The sequence below is a fragment of the Gouania willdenowi genome, chromosome 18, assembly GCF_900634775.1.
Source record: "Gouania willdenowi chromosome 18, fGouWil2.1, whole genome shotgun sequence".
Taxonomy (NCBI): Eukaryota; Metazoa; Chordata; class Actinopteri; order Blenniiformes; family Gobiesocidae; genus Gouania; species Gouania willdenowi.
In genome coordinates this window covers 21,862,811-21,888,317 of record NC_041061.1, presented here as the reverse complement: position 1 = coordinate 21,888,317, position 25,507 = coordinate 21,862,811, and the positions used below count along the sequence as shown (strand labels likewise).

Below are 25,507 nucleotides of genomic sequence, written 5' to 3'. Positions count from 1 at the left end.
AAAGTGTTCAAGACTTATCTCTGTGGCGCAACACTCTCTTTGGTAATTAAAACCATTTTACTTTTTTGCTGCTAAGAAGTTGGGGCGGGTCTGGGTTGAACAGTATGAGCTAATTATGTTTGACAATGGAAATGCAAAGGCAAATGCAGCATGAAGATAGACGAAAAGACTTGAGAGGCAGCCACGAGCCCTCAGGTCCTTAAAAGAAGCTGAGGGCGCCGGCAAATGAGCAGGACTTCGGAGACAGAAAATTGGATTTAATCAGTTGTAGCTCAATATCTGAACTTATATCTGTATGTACATCTTTAACAAGTGATACCGTTGAGGGAGACACAAAGAAAGATAGCGTGGTGTTTAGCAGGGTGTTATCTGTTCTCTGTTCACTTTCTCCAGCTGTAACTGTGCTATTTTGGGGACATTTCATGGTCCTGTACCATGAAATAACAGTTGTGAGTCCCTTTTTTCCAGCAAAGCTTTTTCCTTTCTGGTGGTATTTCTCGTCTTGGGTGAGAACGCTGACAAAAACTCAGTTTCTGCCCACTATTTCTTTCAAATGTGGCTGTAATGGGGCATAGAAATAAAAGGGAAAACAAAATAGTAACTCAGCTAGATGCAAAGCTCATTACAAAGCTGCTAAAAGATGGAGTCGGTTGGATTTTTCTCTGTTGACTGTGGCCAGATGTGAGAGAATCACTGCAAATAAAGCTGGGATCATGAGTAGCAGATCTGGACTGGTGCCTGGTCTAGAGATTTGATTTTGGGCTCTGGCCACACACCGAGAGGAAAGAGTTGATTGCTTTCGATTAGGGAGTGAGAAATGGACGTGGATTTGGGAGAACTTACAACACACCATTAAAAACTGAACATTAAACCTATTCATATAACCGACATCTCTTTAGGCCGAGACTCCTTGTTCTATTATTTCTCCCCTCGTCTGGTCCCTGGACTTGTATAGCCAAACCTTAATCAGTCAAAAAACTCTAGAGGGATAAACTTCTCCCCAAAAGAAGATGTAAAGCTCAAATTTCGCTGGGAGTTTATTATTTTTTTTCTTCCTTGTGTATCTGTTCAAGCAAAAACCTTTGGGGAAACATATTCTTGCACGATATTTGTAACCTAGACTTTCTAGTGAAGCTCCCTGATGAGATTAGGAATAGTTACACACTAATTCTATTGTTTGGCTTAATAAAAAAGCTACACTGATGTAAAATGATGCCTGTTGGGTGTGTTTTTTGTGGGGTGAGAGCAGCGGGTGAGTGGCAAGTGGAAAAAATAAAGAAAAGAACTGGATAGAGAGTGGAAAACTTGGGCTGACATTTCTGTCAAAGGGATGACAAGAATGGATGAATTTGATTAAGTTTAGACTCTGATAGAGCTGCTGCAAACTTTTAGGAATCAAGAATTTTCCCCTCCATCAGCTTCCACTAATGGCTGCCCTTTTGTATTTAGTCAGCGGTCCCAGGCTTAGCCAGAAATGCTCGGTCTGATCTGCCTCACACTTAGAAGAGGAGACGGGATGGGTTGGGTTGGGGGGGAGATTCTTCCAGAAAGAAATCTAGGAAGATTGTGCAGAATGCTGCCAGCTCCATGGACTTCCATATTATTCCAATGTGACTAATACGTACATAATTAATTTGGTTTAATGTAAATAATTAGCACTGCTATCTTTGGAGATTGTGTATTTTGACTGACATAATGAGTCTTAGTAATTACTTTAAAGCTGCCACCCACGATATATATTTTTTTTATTAGATACAATCATAGTGTATGCCATTGCCTCATAGATCAATGAATCATACATCATTAAAACTGCTACTCAAAAGTTCGTTTTGATCTCCATTGTAAACGCTTTCAATAACATTTTCTCGTTTTTCAGTTTTGTCTATTTCATTGTGGGATTGTGTAGTACTGTACACAGACTAATTTATTTATTTTTAATGTGTTTTTACTTCAATCTTACCATGTTTTCTTGTGTTTTTCCACCAGACAAGGACTCTGATTTGCTTGACAAAATATTTATATTCTCCAGTATATCCCCTCATTCTGCAAGATATTCTTTTTTGGCGAATTTGGATGTTTACGTGTAAGCCCCAAAATAAACATTCACAATTGTTTTTCCACAACTTTCAGTCATTGAAAACACCAGAAATGTTTTGGGAAGTTACTTTGGCAGAGTTTTTAGGGACAAACACAATAAATCATGGTAAGATTGAAGCAAATACTTCTATGCATCCATTTACAGGACTTCACATCTCACAATGTAACACATAAAACTTTCCTGTTTACAGTGGAGACAAATACAAACTTTTGAGCTGCAATTTAAGCATTTTTTTCTTTCTTTTCACTATGACATCATAAATATTATTGTTGGTCGCAGCTTTAAATGTTATACAATCAAGGTACATTACCTGTTGTCATAGCATCAAACATTTAAATTATAATATGTCTTTGAAGTGAAAACAAAAAGGTCCAACAACGGAACCCTGCGGAACTCCACAAGTAATTGAGGTTTCATTTGGTGTCGTGAATAACATGAGCTATATGAAACCAAGCAAAGATGTGGGATTTATTCCTAAGGAAAGGTGATAGGCTAAACCTTTTCAAGCAACTTCATTTAGTTTAAAGTACAATAGATTATATAGTAAGTGAACCTCTCACAGTTTGAATAAAAGGCAAAACCCAGCTGTTATTATTTTGTTGATAAGGAAAAGGTGGAATTGGTCAGATACATGTCAACAACAATTATGATGTAAAATTACCCAAAGCCCCAGCAGCCTGGACCATTCACCTCTCCAACAGAATGATCCAGCCTGTTTCCCACACATTACATTGAATTTCATCTTACATAGAAAAAAACACACTCAAATAACACATCTGCATTCATTTCTTTGCTGGTGAAAACAATAAATGTTAAAGGGACCTTCATTAGTCTGGGAAACTGTTACATTTTTATCTTCAATATTTAACCCTCTGAGATTTGTGTTTTCAAGGTGTGGAGATGTCTATTAAGAAGAGTTAGAACAGTTTTAGCTTCGTTTAGCATCTTTTTTTTCTTCTTTTGTCGAACGAGCAAAGTTCTTCCAAACATCGACGTCTAGGTCCAATGTTAAAATATGGTTTATAACAGGGTTATAACTGAGGGCTCTCTAAATTTGTCACCAGCGGGGCAGAGCTGGGAAAAGCCAATCAAAAGGAGTCAATCGGGGAGCCGTGGTAGGCGTAGATTGATGAGAGAAGCCCTCAGTGGTTAGTGTGGGTGGAGTTTGATTTGCTGTTAGGTGGTTAGATTCTACTTAGAAGCTTCTAGGCTTTAACTTCTATCCACGTCCTCATCAATGCAACAAACAGCTTTAACCCTTTGAGTCTGAGAATACCCATCGTTACCTAGAGCTTTAGAATTTCTAATATCAAGTCCGTTTCTGCCTCTTTAGTCATGATGTGTGTCTGACGATGATTAGAAGATTTAACTGAATTAACAAATAACCTGAAAATGAGGTGATTAGGCTGACAATTTTGCTTGGGTTATTCTCTCCAAACCTTATTAACACTTTCTATCAAACTGTAGAAGAAAGAGAATGTTAGATTTAGTGTCTGGCTCATCCCATATAGGCTCATAAAGTAAACAGATCATCTAATCAAAAGTGCATTTCTCCCGCCCATCAGAGAAATGACCAGCCTTAATTTTGGTGATTATACATTTTTGTCATTTTTTTTTTTGTCCACTACATTTTTGAAAAGCTCTGACTTATTAAAAAAGATACATGAAAACTCTGTCAAAAAACATTTATAGTTTCGTCTACTAATAAAAACTAAACTATAATTTTATCACATGGGATGAAATCCAATCAGATCTTATGTGATCATGTATGACGCAATGATCCAATCAAATCTGTCTATGTGTATTGACAAACATTAAAAATATCAGGTTTATAACTGGAAATTTCATCTTTTTTAATGCATAAACTCTTACACTTCATATTTTAGATGACTATATCTTTAGTAGATTATGTTGACTAAAATTATAATGTTGTTTATTTAACTAAAACTAGGCTATAACTTTATTTCAGTCTGGAGCAGATAGCAAGAGCTGGAGGTAAACACAACCATTGCTTTGTCTACATGAAATAATTGTTTGCTCCATTTTTCAAAAACTTTTGTCTCTTGCATAAATTCTTCATAGTGCTTTGAGCGACATTTTTTTTTCTCATTATCTAAAATCATTCCTGTGCGTGCTATCAGTCATAATGCTGTATCAAAGGAACCCTGAGGCTAATCTGCTTGCATTTGTAATTTGTGATTATCTCAATACATATTATGCAAATAAAGAAGCTAATACCAACATTACTGTAAAATCGTGTAGCTTTTACCATTCTGGCATTCTGATCTAAAATAGAATACGTTTGTCTCTATGCTGATTTTCTGTACAGTAAATGCAGCAACATGCAAGACTTATGTTGGCAAATTGAATTTATTATTTCTGCTTTTTATTTATCTGGTCTTTTCCCCTTTTGTTTGGAAGAATCAACCACCTTCAGCAGCACAAACACACAGCATGAGACCTAGAGGTTTGGACATTCTGCACTCAAAGGGTTAAAGATGGTCACATCCCAAACAGCTAGTGCTCGTCGAGCCTAATGTTGGGCGATTAAAAAGTCGCCCACTCAATAAATGCACTGCAACAGTCCCTTTAACTTTTAGTGGCTTTCATGGGGAAGGGAAGGAGTCAATCTCTGGAGGATCTAGAGATGATTGTCTTTTTTTTTTTTGAATTGTTTTTTTTTTTTTTAGTTGTTTTCATGAGGAAACAGTCAATTCAGCTTCACATTCAGCCAACAGAAGACACAGGACAGAAGCAAACGAGTCAGTGGGTTGTTTACATGTGTTCAGGTTATTAAAGGTTATGTTGGGTTATTTGGGATTATCCTCTGAAGAGATGCAGCCCCAAGTTAAGGTGTAATGGGTGAAGGATTGATTTTGTCCAGTTTAGATTTATTCTTCTAGCAAACATTTCTTTTGGTCGATGATTCATCAACCAGTGAATGTTTGGTCTTGCTTAATCTAAATCTACGAGTCAAATTCTCACAGTCACCCCGTAGCGTGGCACTGCACCTCCTCCAGAGTGGTGGTTTACGAAAAGTTAGACGTTTAGATCATTAGTGGAGTTAAAGGGATTTTATTACCTTTGTCGAGTAGCCACTCGTCAACTACCCGACCAAGACGGTATGGGATTCTTTGTCTAGCAATAGCCAGGCGCTCATTATCAAAGTTCCCTTTAAGAAATTTGGAGAAGACAAATTAAAAGAGGTTACAAGAGAATCTGAAAAGGTTAGAGGTTAGAAGGGCAACATGGCAAATGTTTAGCAAGTTAGGTGTTTAAATCAGCTTTAGTTAGGACAGGAAGAACTTGCGGATATGTTTTTGGGCTGGTTTATTCGGTTAAAAAAAGTTAACAAAATTGAGTTTAAATGTTTTTTTTTAAAGAACGAACAAGTTAAACAGATTTATGAAAGATTTAGATATAGTAAAAAGTTATCCGCAACACATTTTTAGAAAAGCATCAGTAAAAATGTAGCACATCATGTTATCAGAATAACAGCATGAATTCACTGGAAAAGGTTAAAGAAGGAAAACAATTTTAACAATAAATCACACAGAGCTTATACACTTTTCATGGTTGTTTCAAGGAAGACATTACACAGTTCCCATTGCACACATGAAGACACGTAGAAAATGTGACAACAGGTTGGCATAAACCACATGTAGCATCAAATCTGGCTACTCCACTACGGATACAACAAGGGAAGTTAGCACACGTTTTTTTCCAGTTCTTTCAACCAGATGCATTCAATAGCCACTCATTGGTAGCCATTAGCCACTAGCAAATCTTCTCTAACTTGTAAAAGTTGCACAAATTCACCAAAACACACAACATAACATACTCCCTCAGCTCCGTGAACAAGCCTGGAACTGCAAAGTTAAAACGTGTCAATGTGAGGTGACTAATGAGGATTATTGTCAATGCTAATGATGATTATCATGGAAAAACACAATGACTTCTGACAAAATCTGAGTGGATTTATATATAAATAGACGCAAGCTGAACTGGTGAAGCATGTTTTCTGCCAATTGTGGAAAAAGGAGAATATCAAAATGCAATTGTTATGGTAAATTCATACCCAATATATTGCATTGGATGCTTAAAAACATTAATCCTAACCCTCATCTGCCTAATAGTCCAATAGTCACCATGATTATGCACTTGTCTCACAAGAGTAGAAACCCGTTGAATGTCTTTCGTTACTTAAAAGTACAATATATTGCCTTCAAGCTTCATTAGGGATGTAACGATTAATCGTAAGGCAGTTAAAAATCGATTCATAGGTATCACGGTTTATATCGATTTTGTGACAATTGAATCGCAGTACTTTTTTTAACCTGAAGTGTTGGCGGCGGGCGGAGTCTGCTAATACTTTCTTTCTGGCTGCCTTCAACTCTTAAATATGTTAATAAATGATTCATTACCCCTTTAGCACCGAAAGAATATCTGTAATATTACTTGAATATCTGTAAAAGTCACGTTTTTCTATTAGCTCTGTCTGCTAGCATAGCTTCTCTTCTTCACTGCAAGATATCTGCATGCCAACCAACCACTGGGTTACCAGCGCCCTCTGCTGGTCCAAACAAATATGACGTAAATCAGTGCAATGATGTTTTTTTTTTTTTAAAGTCCAATTGGCACAAAATACATTTTCAGTTGCACTTTTAAAAGAAAAAAGAACTGTTATGCAGTTTTGCATTGTTTATCATAGAACCAGAATTTAAATTAATAGGCCTATTTTCATTTGTATTATTCCTTTATTTATTTCATTCAAGATTTATTTTTAGTTAAATTGCATTGTTTTGAATAGTTTATCAAGGAATTCTTTTGACAATGAAAAATAAAAGGAAAATAAATACTACAGTATTTTGTAGTTTTTTTCCCAAAAAAAAAAATTGTCTACAGTCCCATTTTGTAAATGAAAAAATCGTGAGAGAATCGTATCGTGAACCCAGCATCGTGAATCGAATCGTATCGGGAGTTGAGTGAATCGTTACATCCCTAAGCTTCATCCTTTTCTCACATCATTACTTTACGGTTAAACCTTTTGTTTAAATTAAAAAATGAATATAATGTATTTTGAGCTAGCGAAAAGCTACAATCAAGCCAGTTTATTTTTTGTCCCAAAGGCATTATAAAAGTTTGTTATCATACAACTCTTTCATAAAGGGTGCCAATATTTTGCATTAGGTCACATGTGTCAAACTCTAGGCCCAGGGGACAAATCCGGTCCTTTGTAGCATCCAATTTGGCCCACAGGTGAAAGTACGAATGACAGGAAAAACATGAATCATTGTGTAATTGAAACTCAACAATATTTGCAGGGGCTCACAGTTGTCCCGGTAATGATATTGCATGATTGTAATAATTTTTAATGTTAAACACTTTAAATTTTCCACAAATTAGACATGATATTTCCCTCTATTAAATAGAAATTGGCCACAAAATCAAGGAAATTTAAAGTGAAAATCCTGTTGGAATTGATCTCCATCAACTTATTGCTGGGATATAATTGGTTATTATTACATATTTTGTATTTTATGTGTACGTAGAAGTGCAAACTAGGGCACAATAATGTTGAAATTACTTGTTTTCACAAATAAAATCCGTGGCCACTGAACTAAAATGAGGTTGACACCCCTGCATTCGGTCATGAAAACATACATTTTGAAAGAAATCTAACCTTAACAGCAATATTTTGAGGTTAAAAATGTCAATAACAAACAGATCATTCTGAGTTATTTATTAACTTAATAATGTACTTGACATTTAAAGGAAAATGTACAGCAGAAGTGGTGAAATACATTCTATGATATCATTTATTATGGTTTTAAAGCAATGTTTTGCGTCCAGTTCAGGGGCTGTAGGACAGAATCAGTAATCATTATGTGCAGAGAGAACAGCAGTACATTCTGCGCCCTTGCTGGTATACTTTGATTCTCCTCCCCACCTCCACCCCCACCCCTCTGTGCTGCTGCAGTGATCTAAAATAGACCACCTCTCAGCTCTGCCGTACCTACTTCCACTCTCCAGGGGTCTCTCTACCCACGCCTGCCTGCGCATAAACACACACACACACACACACACACACACACACACACACACACACACACACACACACACACACACACACAACACAGAGGAGGTGTTTGCACGCGTGCGCGCTTGCACGTGAACGCACACAGCTGCTGGCGAAGAATATAATGACGGCTGATGCAGGAGGAGGAGGAGAAGGTGGAGGAGGAGGAAGAGGAAGGTTGGAGTGAGTGACAGCTGGCGGAATGGATGGAAGAGAATGCATCTTTCTCGACGTGTTTGAATCGTCTGCTGTTGTGTAGCTCATGATTCAGAGCCGCTGCACCTGTATCCATCACAGGTGCAGAGACAGAAAGAGACGCTCTCGGTGGATGTTTTGATTTGTCTGTAGAATTTAATTGGCATAGATTAATCTTTTCATCAGCAATAATGTGTCAGGTTTACCCGCAGGGGGGCGGGTTGAATCTATTACAAACTTGTGTTCAAGATATATTCATATATTTGGATGGAGAAACAACGACGACTGTACACCAATTGCATGTCTGTTCTTACATTGTACTACTTAAAGAGTAACTAATCCCCAATCCTGCTGAATACAAATAGCATGAAGGAGTGTTGTTGATTGATCCTGGTCCAACTCTCAACATTTTAGTCAAAGTATTTTAAATTTGGCATATTTTGTTGGAAACTGTCAGAGTTACTTCCCTCTATGGGTTGAAACCCAGCTATTACTATTGATTTTTGCTATTGGCTGAGAACAAGATCATGTGACCTTTTGGGACCATCTTGCGTCACAAACAAACACTGTTTGCACCACCCTTTTATATAAAAAAAAAAAACAAAAAAAAAAAAAAAAAAAAACTAGCACCTATGGGCACTACAATATGTGGTGAGTAGGTTGGATTGAGAGAAGAGTAAAAAGAGAGGTATATTGAGTAATGAGTAGCTAGTTAGCATTGCATATATTGTTCATTGGAGATTTTATATTATAGACTAGCCGTGTCTTAAATGCTCCAGGAGCCCCGCCCATAACCAAGGCATATTTTGAATTTCCCTTCTAGTTGAGGGTCAGGAGAAAGCAGAGGTTTAGTTACTCTTTAACAGCAGCTACACACTGACTTGCCTACTTCAATGACCTTTGATTATGTTTTAGTAATGACAACAGCACTATGCTGTACGGGAGATAGATGGGAGAGTGTGAAGAAAGGAAAGATGCGGAAAAGTGGGCACAATCCTGCAGGTTATATGGTGATGCATGATATTATCGGACAGTTATCGGAATCAGACGACATTGGCTTTGAAAGTAGGTATCGGATATCGGCCATTCCGTCAGAGCTGGCTCTCTCATTAGGCAGTATAGGCAAATGCTAAGGACGCCGTAGCCTAATGCTGCGTTCACACTGAATGCGTGTTCTGCGGCACCGGACTCGTCTGCCGCACAAATGTTCAGCAGGTTTCAGAGGATCAAAAAAATGTCCCCATTCGCTTCATACGCATGTTTGAAGCGTAGCCCCGCCCACCAGCGACACATCCAACTCGGGTGAGTTTTACTGCCTGCTGAAGCGAGGAGCTGCGCTGCTTTTTCTCCTCTCATAAACATAAACCACCAGTGAAAAATGCTGGTGTGATTAGCAGCTACAGTAATGCTATTGTTGCTCAGTGCCGACTTTCAAAGATGAAAACTATGGAGAGAACTTTTACCTGCTACTACCACCTCCTCGCTGATTCTCCTCCACGCCTAATCCTTCCTATTCCGGTCCTGGTTATAAAGGCCGTGTCATACAGCTCCTGGTGGTCACACACAGCTTCTACTCCATGGTTGAATGGGTGAACAAACTCGTGTCCGTGTTGACGGCCTGACGTCATCGTCAACAAAGACTCTGATTGGCCTTCGTAATGCGAAACAGTCGCAGGAGTTCAATAATTTCAACTCTTGCGAATGTGCGAATATGACAAAAAAATCGGGAGTGCGCTCGCACGGCCAACGCTCTTGACGTGTAGATCAGACCGCACCGCCGCACAGGAAAGACTTCGCATCTGGGACACATCTATCGTTGACTTCGTATATAATCTGGTCGCACAGACATTTCTTGACGCATCCGGTGTGAACGCAGCATGAGAGAGGGCGCCAGAAAATTTTTAATAATTTCCCCTTAAATATAATCATATTAAAACTAGTTATTACTATCGAGCAAACACATATTCAAATATAAAGCAATGCCCAATTAATAAATAATAATACAAACCCCAATAATACTATACCCCTATAATAATATATTATTAATAAATAATAATACAACCCCTCAACCCCTCCCTTCCCTCTCTCCTCCGACTGATGGTACCTGCTCATCCCTGTGGGGGGAAGCGGAAGGGAAGATTTATTGACAACGTGTCGAAACGACCAAAACTGCCCAAAGCAGAAGAAAGAAAAAAAAGAAAAAAAGAGGAGGAAAACCGGGTTAAAGAAAGAGGTAGTGTAAATAAAGAGTAATGAAATGAAGCCTTGGTTGTACTGTATCAGTTATTTAGCTCAGTGTTCTGTTAGGTGGAGAACTAGCTTTAACATGGTCTGATAATCATTAAATAACAGTTTTACATTTCTGCAGCTGTAGTCTAGAGAGTCCAAACTGTTATAGATCATTTCTGGATATTAAAAATACACAGACAAACAGTTTTATCATTTGTTTTATTTACTTCTGACGAGCTCACATTTTTTCCTGCATTTAATATTCAATCAAAATGCTATTATTCCCTTTCAACCACTTTACATGTCAGATTTTTAGGTCCTATTCATCGTGTTACAGTTCAAATTGTCTAAAGCTTGTTAATTGTTTTAAAATGTATTACTGCGTTGAAGTACACATTATTGATATTATTAATATCATCCACACGTGCCATATTAAACTGCAATTTACTGCTTCTTTGGAACTGTTAATCAACATTTTACTGCAATGACAATAAACTTGTACCTTATCTGATACGTATATATCAAAAACTTTTTTATATATAATACATTCAAAGTAGAAAACATGAATTTTTTTTCTAGAAATTGTCTTTTTTAGATAATAGCTGTAACACCTTTGTTCTCTCTTCAGATGCACTTTTGAGATATTTATCTCCAGCCCCGTCAAAAGTTGGACCATTAACAGATGCTACAGCACTCCTTCCGCCCCCTCCACCCCAGAGGAGCCCAGTGATGGCACTGAACTTGCAATGGAAATGGACAATTTTCCACCCCTGCCATCAAAACGCATGACCAGCATGGATCTGTTGACTTTCCTGCGCGAGAGGAAACTGACAGAAATGTATCCCAACACGTGGGTTGCTCTGAGAATATTCGCAACTCTCCCTGTCACAGTGGCTGCTGCTGAAAGAAGTTTTTTTTCTGAGCTTAAGCTCATTAAAACTTACCTGAGATCTGCCATGACGCAAACTCGTCTCTGTGGACTTTCAATAATAGGCTATAATCACGCGGTCTCCAGTAATTGTCATGTGATGATGACTTTGTTGGGAGAAAATCTAGGAAAGTACAGCAGTAGTAGGAGGGGTGAGGTTGAGTACATAGTGGCAAAGTTAGTTTATTACACTGGTGGATGCAGTAATAAAAAGCACCACTAGATGTCTCAGCCTGTAAAAAGGCCTTTTTTGTACATAGTTTGCTAATAGTTGTATAGTGAGTGCGTGTTGTAAATGTAGCTTATGTATAGATTTTATTGGTTGCAAACAGTGCGGTTAATTTAAATTTGACGTTAATTGTTGTATGTATAATATTTTATTGCTTTTATTATTTATTTACAGGATTATTATTTTGATATTGATCTTATTTTTCATATTTTTTTATTTTTCATTTTCATTTTTATTTTGTGACATTAAAGACATTGGTAAAAACAATTCTTTTTTATTTTTATTTTGTAATATGCAAAAAAATATTAAATAAATAGGGGACTGGGTTGTACAAAAAGGCACAGAAATAAATACAAAAAATAAAATAAACACAAAGGTTAAGTATCACGTTACAGTTTTTGGCACAGATATTGTTCTTTGTGGCAATTTCATTTTTTCCAGTGGTAAAAACAATTTGATTCAATTTCTTTTGTTCAGCAAATAGCCGATGAGGGGGCGCCAAAGGAAATCTCGCCGAGGGCGCCACATTGAGTGGAGCATTCTGCATTCCGTGGATACAATTAACGGATAGATAACTAAACTTCACTTCTTTGATCAACCTATAGACATTATTATACGTGGACGCTTCAACGCCAGTGGAGAGGCGGGACTAAGACTAATAGTCACTGTATTTCCCCATTTCCAAAGGGTTTAATATTTTCCCTCATATATACCTGTGACACAGAATGCTTAGGGAAGAGTTAATTTTGATTTAGTTTTAGTCATAGTCTTTTGACTAATAAACAACCTAGTTTTACTCAAAATGTAGTCATCAGGAATATTGCAGTTATAGTCTAGTTTTAGTCGACTAAATGCGTAAGACCACATGATCACATGAGTTCTGATTGGATTTTGCCACATGTCATAAAATTATAGTTTTGTTTTTATTAGTCAACAAAAATACAAATATATTTTGATAGAATTTTCATTATCACTTTAAAAGAAATGGTCAACGAAAACTATGACGGAATTTTTTAGTCGACAAAATGAACACATGGCTTGAAACTTGTGAAACGTTTTAAATGTTTTAGTAACTGTTTTAAGGAGGTTAGGCTGCAAATACAATATCTTTATTGTTTTGACAATTTTCATTAAGAAATATGACATGTTTTACATAACGTAAGTTGAAGTATTTTTCTTATTTTTGCTGATGTTACATCACACAGCGAGGTCTAAACATCCCGCAATAAGGATGCCATTTTTATATTTGTTTTTATTATTATTATTATTATTATTATTATTATTATTTTTTTTTAAAACAAGAGTCACATGCACTCTTTTACCCCTAGAGGAAGACATGAGCAACTACATCTCTAAAATGTTACCCTAATTTCTAGAGCTTATGTCTAGGTTTGGGGTTTTGCCAAATGAGAGCATCAGTCATGTTATGCACAACTGATCAGGTACATTAAATTCATTCAATTATGTTTTTCTTCTCCATATCGTGATATAATAAGGCTGTGATGTCGTGCTTTGTAAATACTTTAGTGCTTACTTTACAGGACTGTGATGCCATGGCTGAAATCCATTTGTGTCATCTCCATTCCTTGTCTTTCTCATTTATTCACACTTCTATGTAGAACATTTTCCTCTGCCTTCCAATTTCTTTGTTCTCAACACTTAATTCACACATTTTTGTCCTCTCTCTCATCCTCCTTTCTAAATCATTTCTGATTTCCCTTTTTTTTCCCCTCACACCTGCAGCTTCCCATAGCAAAAAATATGTTTCTTTTCACCATCTCATCTCTGATGCAGTTCCTTTCTTTGCTACCACATCCCTCTTCCCCTCACTTCAATCTCTTCTTGTCTTTTCTAATTCTTTTTTCAGCTTTCTTTGCTTTCATCCATTTACGCAGACGCGGGTAACGATTGTTACAAGATTAACTGTACGACACAGCAACACAGGCACTGTCATCAGGAGTGGTTGTATGGGATGTGAATCTATTCCGAGCATTCCCCCTGCCAAATAAATAAGTGACAATCTCCTCATTGTCAAACAAAACAATGTTTTCATGTATGTATCTGAAAAAATGACAAGTGGGAAGCACAACGTGTTCAAGAGGACAAATGTAAGGCCAACGTGGTCGTCAGCTAGGGCAAGACTTTGTGTCTGTGACAGGGCAAGAAGACAAAATCTAAATTCTTCCATGTTTGTTTGTGCTTGTAGCCAAATCTTTAGAGAAAAGAAAGAAAGAAAGAAAGAAAGAAAGAAAGAAAGAAAGAAAGAAAGAAAAAAAGAAAGAAAGAAAGAAAGAAAGAAAGAAAGAAAGAAAGAAATTTGAACAGAAACCTCCTCTGCATGAGAATTGAAACATCTGGGCCCTTCTGCTGTCCCTCATCATCATTCTTACGCCTGTATTTAAACGGTAAAGCTTTTGTTTAGCCTTTGTTTATAGCTCTATAAATGGACCTTCAGAGACGCCGTCCCCGTTGTTACATGTGACGTCATCATGTGTGTGTGTGTGTGTGTGCACGTGTGAAAAAGCAAACTAAAGACAATGATCAGTATCAGTCTGATTACTTGTTATGAGGACATAAACTGGCGACAAGGTTTGTGTTCTTGCGGAAGTTTGTTTTTTGGAAGAAAAGTCAGTGCAAGAAGCAATTTTTGCACAAGTGTACAGAACCCGGAAGTGAGTAGCGTCGCAACAGAGACGCTACAAACACAGCACGGAGGACAGCACAGCTGTGGGTGGAGGAGGTGGATTCTCCGCGGTGGACAGCAAACAACTATATGGTGGAAGGAGCTTCACTTGGTGCTAGCATAAACACAATATACAGAACCTGGAGGAGTTCATCGTTACTTATTTGTGACGTAAGAGGAACCCATAAGCGGACTTGACAGGCAAGTAAATAAACGATTCCTAGGAATTGGATTACTGGGAACCGGTTCTCAGAAGAAAAAAAAACGGTTTTCGATTCCCATCACTATAGACAAGCCACATCACAGCAAAAATAGCACTTTAAAGCAAACTAATAAGAACAAGTAGAAGTGGGCTCGCGATAACAATACAATATTTTCACATTATATATTTGGCTTTCATACAGTGCAAATATTATTAGAAAGTTATCGTCAATTACATTCTTTAAAGTGACAATAGCTCGACTATGATTAATTTAAACAAAATACATGTGAACGAAAGAGTATATTGATATTTTCGTCCATTAACACAATTTCTTCACATTGGACAAAATTTAATAAGAAGTCGCGATCATGAGGTCTTACACATTGATCACATCAAATCTGTCTGTGTGTATTTACAAACATTAATATCATCCACTATCAGATTGATCAATGGCAATTGGTTATTTAAAAATGGATAAATTATTGTATCCCTGTATATAAACATATAAGTATATAACATACTCCCTGTGTATTTTAGTCGACTACATTCTGTAACAGATTTAGTCGACTTAAATCATATTATCATTTAGTTGACAAAAACCAGACAATAACTGAAATGCTCCTGAAGACTACATTTTGACTGAGACTAAGTTGCATTTTAGTCAAAATACTAAGACTAAAATTGAATCAAAATTTGCAGACAAAATTTTGACACTACGTTATTTAAATTTAACTCTGGACATTCTTACTCTGAGTTTGGCTTTTTCAACTCAATAGGAATGAAACCCCCCCACCCTCACAATCCTTTGTGTAGCAGATCATGTGGATTTTACTTTATCTGAGTACAACCCCAACCTCCGCAATAATACTCGTGCCCATGACGATACATTGTGGCGGTTTAATATCGAAATATTGTGTTGCACAATATATTGTGTAATCTTTAATAACTAGCACCGATATACAGTTGTCCCTCACTATATCACGTTTCACCTTTCGCGGCCTGGGAGTTTCACAAATTTTTTTACAATTCAATTTTGCATGCAATTTTTTACAGCGTATGAACCCGCATTGTGTTCTGCGTCTTGATCGGCTAATGCCGCGTTCACCCACCAGCGACACATCCAACCATGTGAGTTTCACTGCCTGCTGAAGCGAGGAGCTGCGCTCTTTTTTCTCCTCTCACAAACATAAACCACCAGTAAAAAAAGCCGGTGAGATTCGCGGCTAATGCTATCCTAGCTCAGTGCTACAGAGATAACTTTTACCTGCTACTACCACCTCCTCGCTGATTCTCCTCCACGCCAAATCCTTCCTAGTCCTGTCCCGGTTATAAAGGCCTTGTCATACAGCTCCAGGTGGTCACACACAGCTTCTACTCCATGGTTGAATGGGTGAACAGACCGGTGTCCGTGTTGACGGCCTGACATCATCAGCAACAAAGACTCTGAATGCATTCGGCATCAATGTCTGATTGCTAGCAGTGTGACTCTGAAGTGCTGTATGTTTGAAAACAGGTTTATGTTTTAGAATCTACGAAGGTTTGAACTTTGAGAGTGTTTAAACAAGAGAGAAATGTTAATTCCTGTCTGAGAAAAGTGTATGTATATATATATATATATATATATATATATATATATATATATACATAAAATTGTAAAAAATAAAGCTGACTACTTCGCGGATTCCGCATACTGCGGGTTATTTTTAGAATGTAACCCTCGCGAGGGACTACTGTATTCCATTCATTTCATGGAACCATCTCTCTTTCTATGGAGTATAACTGGGTCTTTTAAGCCCTGAGTGGATACAGTTGATCAATTCTGTATGTGGGGAGTCCGCTACCCATATACTTTAACAGTATTGTTGTCCTGGAGTCCCAAAAGTTTGAAGTGGTTAATGGGTTTTCGGCAATTCAATGAGTCTTTGAGCCTGCCGTGTTTATGGTAAGGATCTGGATCCAGTACAATCAAAACAAGAGATTTGTGGGTACTGATTCAGTACAAAGATTCAAGTCTTTAATCTGGATTTACCATCAGCTGACCAGCTCTAATAATAACATAGATACTCCAAAGAAACTGCAGAACATTAATATGATATTCCCAATTGAGTTCTGATGATGTTGATACTGGGATTTCAATAAAGTCTGGATCACTTGATTTTTTTTTTCTCAATAGGTTTTTGATTCTTTTTAAAAAGGAATGTGGGCCTGTGCAAACTACATGACACTGCATAGGCCTTCATTGACAAATAGTACATACATCTGAGAGCCTCATCTTGAGGTCTATTGGCCTGAAAACAATTGATTGACATTTTAGAAAATAAATACAATACCTTTTTGGAACTTTCCCTATAGAATCCTATTGTTCAATTCAATAATAACAAAAAAAATGTTTTACAAAAGAGTGTAGATCGAATCTTTAATATCAATAGAAGTATATTGTTTGTATCTTCTGTTTTTGATAAAAATAACATTTCAAACAATGTGAACGCTAAGTTGTTGTTTTCCTTGTATCTCAAAAAAGAGGGAGCTTTTGCCATCTTGCCTGTGGCTTGGCCCCCTCTCCCCCTCCCCCTCAGGCACAGGCCATCCTCTGTGACTCTTCAGTTCAATTTTCACATTGGAAGCCAGAAACCTGTCCGTCCTCCTGTCACACCGCATGTTTGCCGCCTCGAGCATTGGCTGGATTATCAGTCGGGATGGAACCAGTTGTGGGTGGGTGCAAGGGGCAGAGTAAGGGCACGCTAATCGACTGGCCCCGCAGGGAGGTGCAGGGCTTGGTGAAGGACGAACACGAGGTATCTATAAGCTGTGTCTGACTGGGAAAGTTGGATTCAGGTGTGCCGATGATGCTGCGATATTTGTGCACGTGTCTGTGTCTGTTGGACTATTTCTGAGTGGATGTGGAGAATCTCCAAGGAGTCGACTGTATATCATGTAGCTCTGCAGGCTGCCAGATGCCCTTGTACAGGACACCCACATCGGAAATCCATCCACAAGAATGGAGATTACATTGGAGACGATTGGCCGGCGGCCATGCTGCCCCCCTCCCACTTTGAGAAACCTCTCTGTCAAGCAGGCCTCATTCTGTTTTTCAGAGGGTAAGTCTAGATGGATTGCTCTCATATCCAGTTTTTTTTTTCCAGAGTTGATGGATAGATGGACCAACTGCCCTCTATTTGTACTACATACCACTTCTTTGTTCCGAAAAAGGATGATTTTCACTCTATTGTCCTGTTTAATCTTTTTAATGTGAAAAATAATGAGAACTGACACAATTTAGACATGTAGTCATTTTTGGCAGATAAGCCAATTGTGAATGTACAGCAGATAGAAATGACAAAAAACATAAAAAAAAAACATCTTTCTGTTCTTTAGTGTACTATTATTGCTTCAAAATGTTATTTCCTTCGTGTCAATAGAGTTTATTGTAAATGTGAAAATTCTGCATTCAGAAATCAGGTATTTTCCAACCATCCATCCATTTTCCGACCCACTTGTTACTGTTTTTCAGGGTTGCTTGGATCTGCCGGTGCCTATTGAGATAATTTGTATTATTGCAAAATTATTAAAAAGCCACACTGATTATGCTGGTTACAATGTTTGTTGTCAGATATTTGACTCTATCTCCATGTTGCGCCTGTATCGAGGCCTTAGTAACACATTAGATGTAAAAGACCACAACACTGATAGCTGAGGTCATCCTAATATGTCTGCTAACTTCCAGTTACGGCTGGTCAGTCCAAAATGACTGCCTGGTGAGCACCACTCTCGACTGCAATACCTGCTCCTATTGGCCAAGACCTGGCAAGGGGGGATAAAGAGCTATATAAATAATCAGCTCATTCACCCATTCACACACCACTGGGACTGAGCTGCCATGCAAGGCGCTGGTCAACCACTGGAAGCAATTCTGGGTTCAGTGTCTTGCCCAAGGACACTTCAATACATAGACCAGTATGGACTGGGATTGAAGCCCCAATCTCTTGCTTAGAAGACAGGTGGTAGCTATGTTATTATCTACATATGAACCAGCTGGATGACAAAGGTTAGTGCTTGTATTCCCCTTGAATATATATTTAAGATGTTAAAACACAAGGAAAACAAGATTTATAACATTAAAATAATTCAGCCTGAAATACATTTTGGTTATTGATTCTTGGTTTTACAAGTGTTAACCTGTAATTCATTATTTTGGCAATTAGGTAATTACTTAGACGATAATTTAATTTAAATTACATACATTTGGCCACCTCTGTGAGTAGCAGACTTTGCACTCAGCATACACAAGCAGTGACTCATTGAATCTCATGCCCATGTTAAGCTAAATCAACTTTTTTGTGCTTTAAACATGACAAAAGTGCTATTAGGGCTTCATACACATGCCCAAAATGTTTTTTTCATTGATTCCCTCAATCGTTAGTTAGAGGGTGATTTGCTCCTTTCTTACTACAGGGTGAGCCCAAACACCTCGCTCCAGTTCGATGACGCGTTCCCACTTTGATGACGAATTTCACGCGGCACTGAGCTGGAGAAGCCGCGCCTCCAAGAAGTTCTCTGCCGTGGTTGACAGACACACCCGCGAAGGCGAGCATTTCAGCACCCTTCGCGCAGTGCTATGTACGTATTTTCTGCAGTCTATGTATGTACCGGTGAACGCCCCACCTCCCACGCTCTGTCTCGTGTTTATAAAGCAGCATGAGCTCGGCTACGGAGTGGGTGGGAGGAGGGCGGGCCGTCCTCTGGCCCTACGTTACCGTGCAGGGAGGAGGAAGTCATTGTCCCATCTATAGACACGCCCACTCATGAATATGCATAGGTAGGCCGCAAATCAGCCCGTTTGTGTTGAGTTGCTCAGAAAGTGACGTTTCAGAGGAAAACATTCTGGAAACAGGTGAGATTGGGAAAATAAACCTCAAATACTATGGTTTTGGGGTTCTTGGAACAAATGGAGATGGGTAAAAAATAATAGCATGACATGAGACCTTTATGTGTTTATCTAAGAAGAAAGCCTGGCCTGAGCTACAGTAAATAAAGAAACTAAAGCAGAGCATAGACTAATGAAGATTGGGTTTTGTTGATTTGCTGGCGTTTTTGTAATATTAAGTCTTTTCGACACGAACAGTTGCACAGGTGCAGTGTTTCCTACCCACCACCCTTTTTGTTCACTGTAAACACAACATCCACCACTCATTTCCTCCTGCGTTTAGGGCTCAGGATATCCTCCTGTTTTAACTACAAGCTGATCTCTCATCAATCCAATAGCTTGTTCTCACATTTTCCTCCTCTCTCCACTTATGCAACTTCACCACCTTTCATCTTTGCCACAGTGGATTTGTGTGAAGGTGGAGTGAGCCGGAAATCCCCAACCCTACTCCAACGCTGTCACTAGCATCAGTGGCAGCAGCAGCAGCAGCCCCAGAGTGAAAATCAAAGTTGTCACTTCTCTAATTACCCAAAGCAATCTTTTCCTTCTCCTGATCTGCACTGCTTAGCCGTCTCTCTGCTACTTCTCTCATTCTCCTCATCATTACTTCCGTGACTATTTCTCTGTTCTTTCGATCTGTCTCTACTAATGCATATCCACAGGCCAATAATTGCAAATTCCTTCCAACTGTGCAAGATCCAATCAAGGGGAGTTGCGGGGCACCATCGGCCCAGTAAGAACCGAAAAACTCACCAACATCAATGAAGAACTGAGCGGACTGACGCCAATTAACTGTTTGTGGCTGTTTTCAGGCATTTTTATAAATTTACTCATGGATATAATTAATAATTTTCTGAACCTGATCTGAGGCGAGCTTTATACTACAATTATGGCTAAGGAGTATCATCATCATTAGTTTAAAATGACAGACTCACTCAGATAGAAGAAAACAAAGTAAGATATTAGTAGTGGCATTTACACAGCTAATGTGCCCCATGAGAGCTCAATGCAGATGACAACAGCAAGTCATTATGCGCTTTATTGGAAGAGTGGTTTCAAAACTAAGAGTCATTGTGGTATTTCTTATATTTTGAGCAATTGTTTAATGTACACTAATCCTCATTTTGGCTGTATCAGTGTAAAAAGCCTGAATTATTTATTGTCATAATTAGCCAAAATACAGAAATTAAAGCATTATCAGTTCATTCATTCATCAACATTGTTTTTTTTTGTGCTATTCAGTAAAATAGTATTGCAGTACTTTTTTTTTTCTTATTTCATTTGTGGAAAGTGTAGGGGGATTGTATTTTTTAAAAAGTAAACCTTAATTTTACAGAAAAATTGAAAGGGGTAAAAGACGACACTTGTAAATTGGACATTGATGTACCCCAAAAAACACACAATTCATTTTTAGTCAAATATTTTGGTCATAATAATAAATAATAATTTTCCAGCTTACAACGCTTGCTATTCTAATTTTACCATTGTTGTGTATTTGTTTGTGTGTATATGTGCAATGAGATACATAATTAAAACTGGCCTTTAAAGGGTTAAAAGTAGAGATGGGTGCTAATATCACCCCACCGTTATTAGCTATAAAATGTATTACTGGTCTATAGTACATTGGTATTGGTTTATATATGTATATATATATATATATATATATATATTTTTTGTTAAGTAAATTTAGGTTGGGTGGAGGGGCTGTAAAAATATGTCGTTATCGGGTATTTTTGGAAATCAGAAATTTAGTGTTGGACAATATCTTGCATATTGGCACTAAGCTAATATAGAACATCCCTAGTTAAAGGACGAAACAGTTTAAGAGAGTTGTTAAAGTACAGAACTTGATGCCTGAGGTCAAGGTTTCCTTGTTTGACCTGTGCCAAAGCACCTCCATTTCCAATACCCCCTTACAGTATGTGCTTCTCACACAACGTCCTTTGTTCCTGATCACAGTGTCGGGGTCGCCAGGGAAGTTGACCAGAGGTCGTCACCGCACCCTGTGACTCTCCATGCCTTCCTGCTATGAGCATAACGCAAATTGATTTGTTATTTCTTACAGTGCCCGGGGGCTGCTGCAACTCTGAACGCTGTACCTACTTCAACGTTCAAGGGCGAAAAAGCTCAGAAATGAGCTGCTCTCATTTGCAGTACTTAGGGTTGGAGTGCTGTTCCATGACAGCTCCATGGCAGAACCGCTTCCCTGCCAGGTCCGCATCCATTTGTCATTTCCTACTCCTGGTCTGGAAGGAATGTGAAATGAAGTCTGGTCTCAGTTCTTGTGCCTCCAGCCATTTGTCCGACTGCGTTATCTTACACAGAGTGCACCCTGCTCTCGTCCGAATCCTGTGGTTTCCCTTTACTCAAATATACACTTTTAGAGTGCCCCTCTCGTATTGCTTCTACCTGTGGGGAGAGAAGGAACATCTTCTGTGTGTGCTTTCCACGCTGCCTCTTCATCCTGCTCATTTACTCACAGTGGGTTTTCTGTCTCTGGGATAGTGCAGGTTGCAAACATAATGAAAGACTTTGAAACAGGAGAGGATAAATTAATCCATAGGCAGAATTTAAGATTCTTGCCGGATTCAAGCCAACCACATTGTGATGCAAAAATGATGAGTAACATAATTGATAGTGTTGACGACAAAAATTTCCGTTGACGCGTCATTTAAAACCCCTTAACATCTACTGTCCCAAATACGGGTCAAAATGCGTGTTCTAAAGAGATTCTCAAATACAGCAGCATAGCACAAGTATCATTGGAAAGCTTAGAATCTTCCGTTTTTAACCATATAAACTGTTCTAAGACACAATCAAACACAGCAAACACAGTCAATCACTTTGTTAAACTTAGCATTCCTCACCTTACCGAATCCATATATTCCATCAAAATTGGTCTCAAAATCTTCCTAAGACATTCAAAAATCCAATGAATTGCAGCATTTAGTCCAAAACACAGTAAAACTGCTGTAAACATCCTATTCACAAAAAGAAAGCAGCTCCGCCCTGATTTCTTCTTTCTTTTTTAGTACTGTGAGGCTGACCGTGTCATTAAAAATCCATATTTTTTGATTAATAATGTAAATTTATCATAAAATCACACCATTTACATTGCGAAGAAGAATTTGTCAAGTCACATGACTTGAGCACAAAAAAATGACTTGCGTTTTTAAAAGAACAACAAATTAATACATATAGATTTTGTACAGTCACTGTATTTTATGGCACTTGTATTGTAATAAAAACCTTTGACCACGAAGAGGGGGGGCAATGCCCCTGTCTTCCATAAACGTTGCACATGAATTAACCCATTTTCTTCTTGTTGAGTATTTATTGGCTAAGTAGAAACGTGATCCAGGCCTATAACTTCAGCGGTAAAATCAGTCCTCTCGGCATTTCTTTCTTTTAATGAACAAGCTCACGCTGAACGATCCTCTTTACGCCGTACAGAATGAAAACAGGATGACAATAGCCTCGTCTTTGTACTCCGTCTATCTCCCTTCAGTCCTCTGTATTGATTTATGCTCTGCATTAAGTGTTGTGTTGCTCGACTGTAAATGAACGTGGCTGCATCCGGGTGCATTTCAAGCAGCGAGTAATTTGTGCGTTGAGACATTTTTCTTAGGTGCGATACAAAGCCACGGTTGCATGAGACTGTTGTGCATTTATCATTCTCCACCAACTGTATGTAATCTCCCCTGCCATGATGCAATCCAGTTAGTAAAGCACCTATTATTCAGTGACACTCAATGGCTCATCCATCACAGCAGTGACAGCACTTTCTTGTATCCGACATGCATACTGAATCTGGACTTTACTTTTACTACAATAAATAGCTTCATTTCTCTCTCCTTTTGGTGTTTTTTCACGTAAATATAGCTTTTTTTTCACCCTTCCCCGCACCAAAGAAAGGTTTGCTATTAATTTGTTACTGCCACTACTCGCCTCAGCCCAATCACAAAACCACGATGACAGTTTAAGGAGACTTTGAAACTGACAAAAACTGGCAAGTGTAAGAAAACACAAGTTCAGGTAACAGACCATCGCATCGTGGCCATTAGTGGCACTGTTTTGAGACACAAATTACTGGTTACACCACAGCAGTAAAATGAGTGATGAATAGCTAATGTTCCATTCAGGCTGCAGTGAAACCCGAGTGGCAATAATGGCATAAAGACATGAGTCAAAGGACACGGTTTTCATGAGCTCTCTTATTTTGTTCATTCAGATGACGTCAATAAAGACCAATAAACACATGGACAGACAGTCCATCAAACACCAACTCAAATCCTAACCAATCGTGCATTATATGACCACTTTCACCTGCATTACACCATATAAACACACCTTATTATTTCTGGATTATGGGTGCAACTTCCAGTGTGATTGACAAATAGAAAACGAAAATTCAAACAAGAGCAATTAGAGAGCACAAACCTCCGCCAAATGCCAAATCTCCTTTTTGCAAGATATTGGCAGTTATCTGGATCAGTGACCCTGATCATGGTACTATGATCATTTACACTCTAAAGGTTGAGGAGAATTCCCACTAATAACCATACGGTAGGTCAAAATGTATGAGCACCCCCATTTTGTTTTTGAAAAGTCATGACAATATGTGTATTCCAGATCCGATTTTGATAAAACTTGAAGATCCTGAACATGACGGAGTCAAATTTCATAAAGATCGGTCAATGTTTAACCGAGATATGGATTTTTGAAATTTTGCCAATGATGAGATCAATATATTGATCTAAATCCCCTCCATAATTAAATAGAATCTTCCATGGTGTGAGATCTATCTAACAAACAAATAAAATGAACTGAATAGAAATATGACCTCTTTAGCAAAGGTAATAAAGTGCTTCAGAGGCTTTTTTTAGGAGAAAAACAAGACCACAATATCAGGTTGTTGGTCATCATGGTTGATCAGGTTTGTATCCATTAAGAGTAAAACTAAGACAAACACATATATATGCACTCCCTTTCTCTCTCTCTCTCTCACACACACACACACACACACACACTCCCTATCCCTATTAAATGTAGTTTGTCCCATGAAGCCTCCTCTCTTCCTTGGGGTTGTTACAGCAGCTAAAATGGCGTCTGGCTCCTTGTAAAAGGGGGTTAATGCTGTAACACCTCCAACACACCCCACTCCGTTTCAGAATCTGACCTTCTCTCTGAGTATCTGAAAGCCAACATCAGCAACAAGGTGAGCGAAAATGTTGCGGTTCACCAGAAAGCAAAACAAAGAGTATATTTTGCACTGACGTGCTTGACAAATATCGATCTTTGGTTCTAACACCCCACTTCCAATGATAGTTGTATAAATTTGGCTTGTTAACGAATAGTGAGATTGACAAGGGCACAAAGACATCTTCTCGGCATCTCTAAAGCAGATGTTCTTGCGTGGCGTGTTTCCAGCGTGCAGCAGTCAGCGACTATGTGATACAAGCACATTTCCCTAAGGGATGTTAGGAATCTAAAGCAGACAAGATTCTTTGCATTGTCTGGCATCGCTTCAGTGCTTATAACAGTTCTTCCACAGCAGAAATTCCACTGTTTATCTGATGCACACAGGCCCATATAAAATATGACAAATACAATCATCATTGCTGCCTTCTTCCTTAAAGAGTAAATAAACCCCCAAACCATTTTTTGCTCTGCTTTAAAGAAATGTATTTGGGTATGAAGTAGAGTTCGTTTTTTTGACAAAAAGTTTTCGACAGAATTTTTGTTGACTGCGTTTTTTTTAAGTGACACTGACTAGACCATGACCAATTAAAAAAAAAAAAAAAACTATTAAAATATCTTGATATTTTCATAAACTAATAAAAACTCAACTATAATGTTCAGATGGGACTAAATCCAATCAGTTAGTTAGTTAACTAGTTGCCTTTTGGAAAGTATCCAATCAAAACTGTTTTTGCCGTG

General features: G+C 38.2%; 1 protein-coding gene across 4 annotated transcripts in view; it reads right to left on the bottom strand.

Moving 5' to 3' along the window:
* The window catches only part of LOC114480087 (neurexin-1-like), a 577,574-nt gene that overhangs the window by 40,160 nt on the left and 511,907 nt on the right, over positions 1-25,507 (bottom strand). For 3 of the 4 annotated variants that reach the window (XM_028473908.1, XM_028473906.1, XM_028473909.1), the window contains one exon: positions 5,181-5,270. The exons of the other annotated variant lie outside the window; for it this stretch is intronic. In XM_028473908.1, the coding sequence (XP_028329709.1) occupies positions 5,181-5,270 (90 nt within the window). The remainder of the gene's footprint in view (positions 1-5,180; positions 5,271-25,507) is intronic. 4 annotated transcript variants of the gene reach the window in all.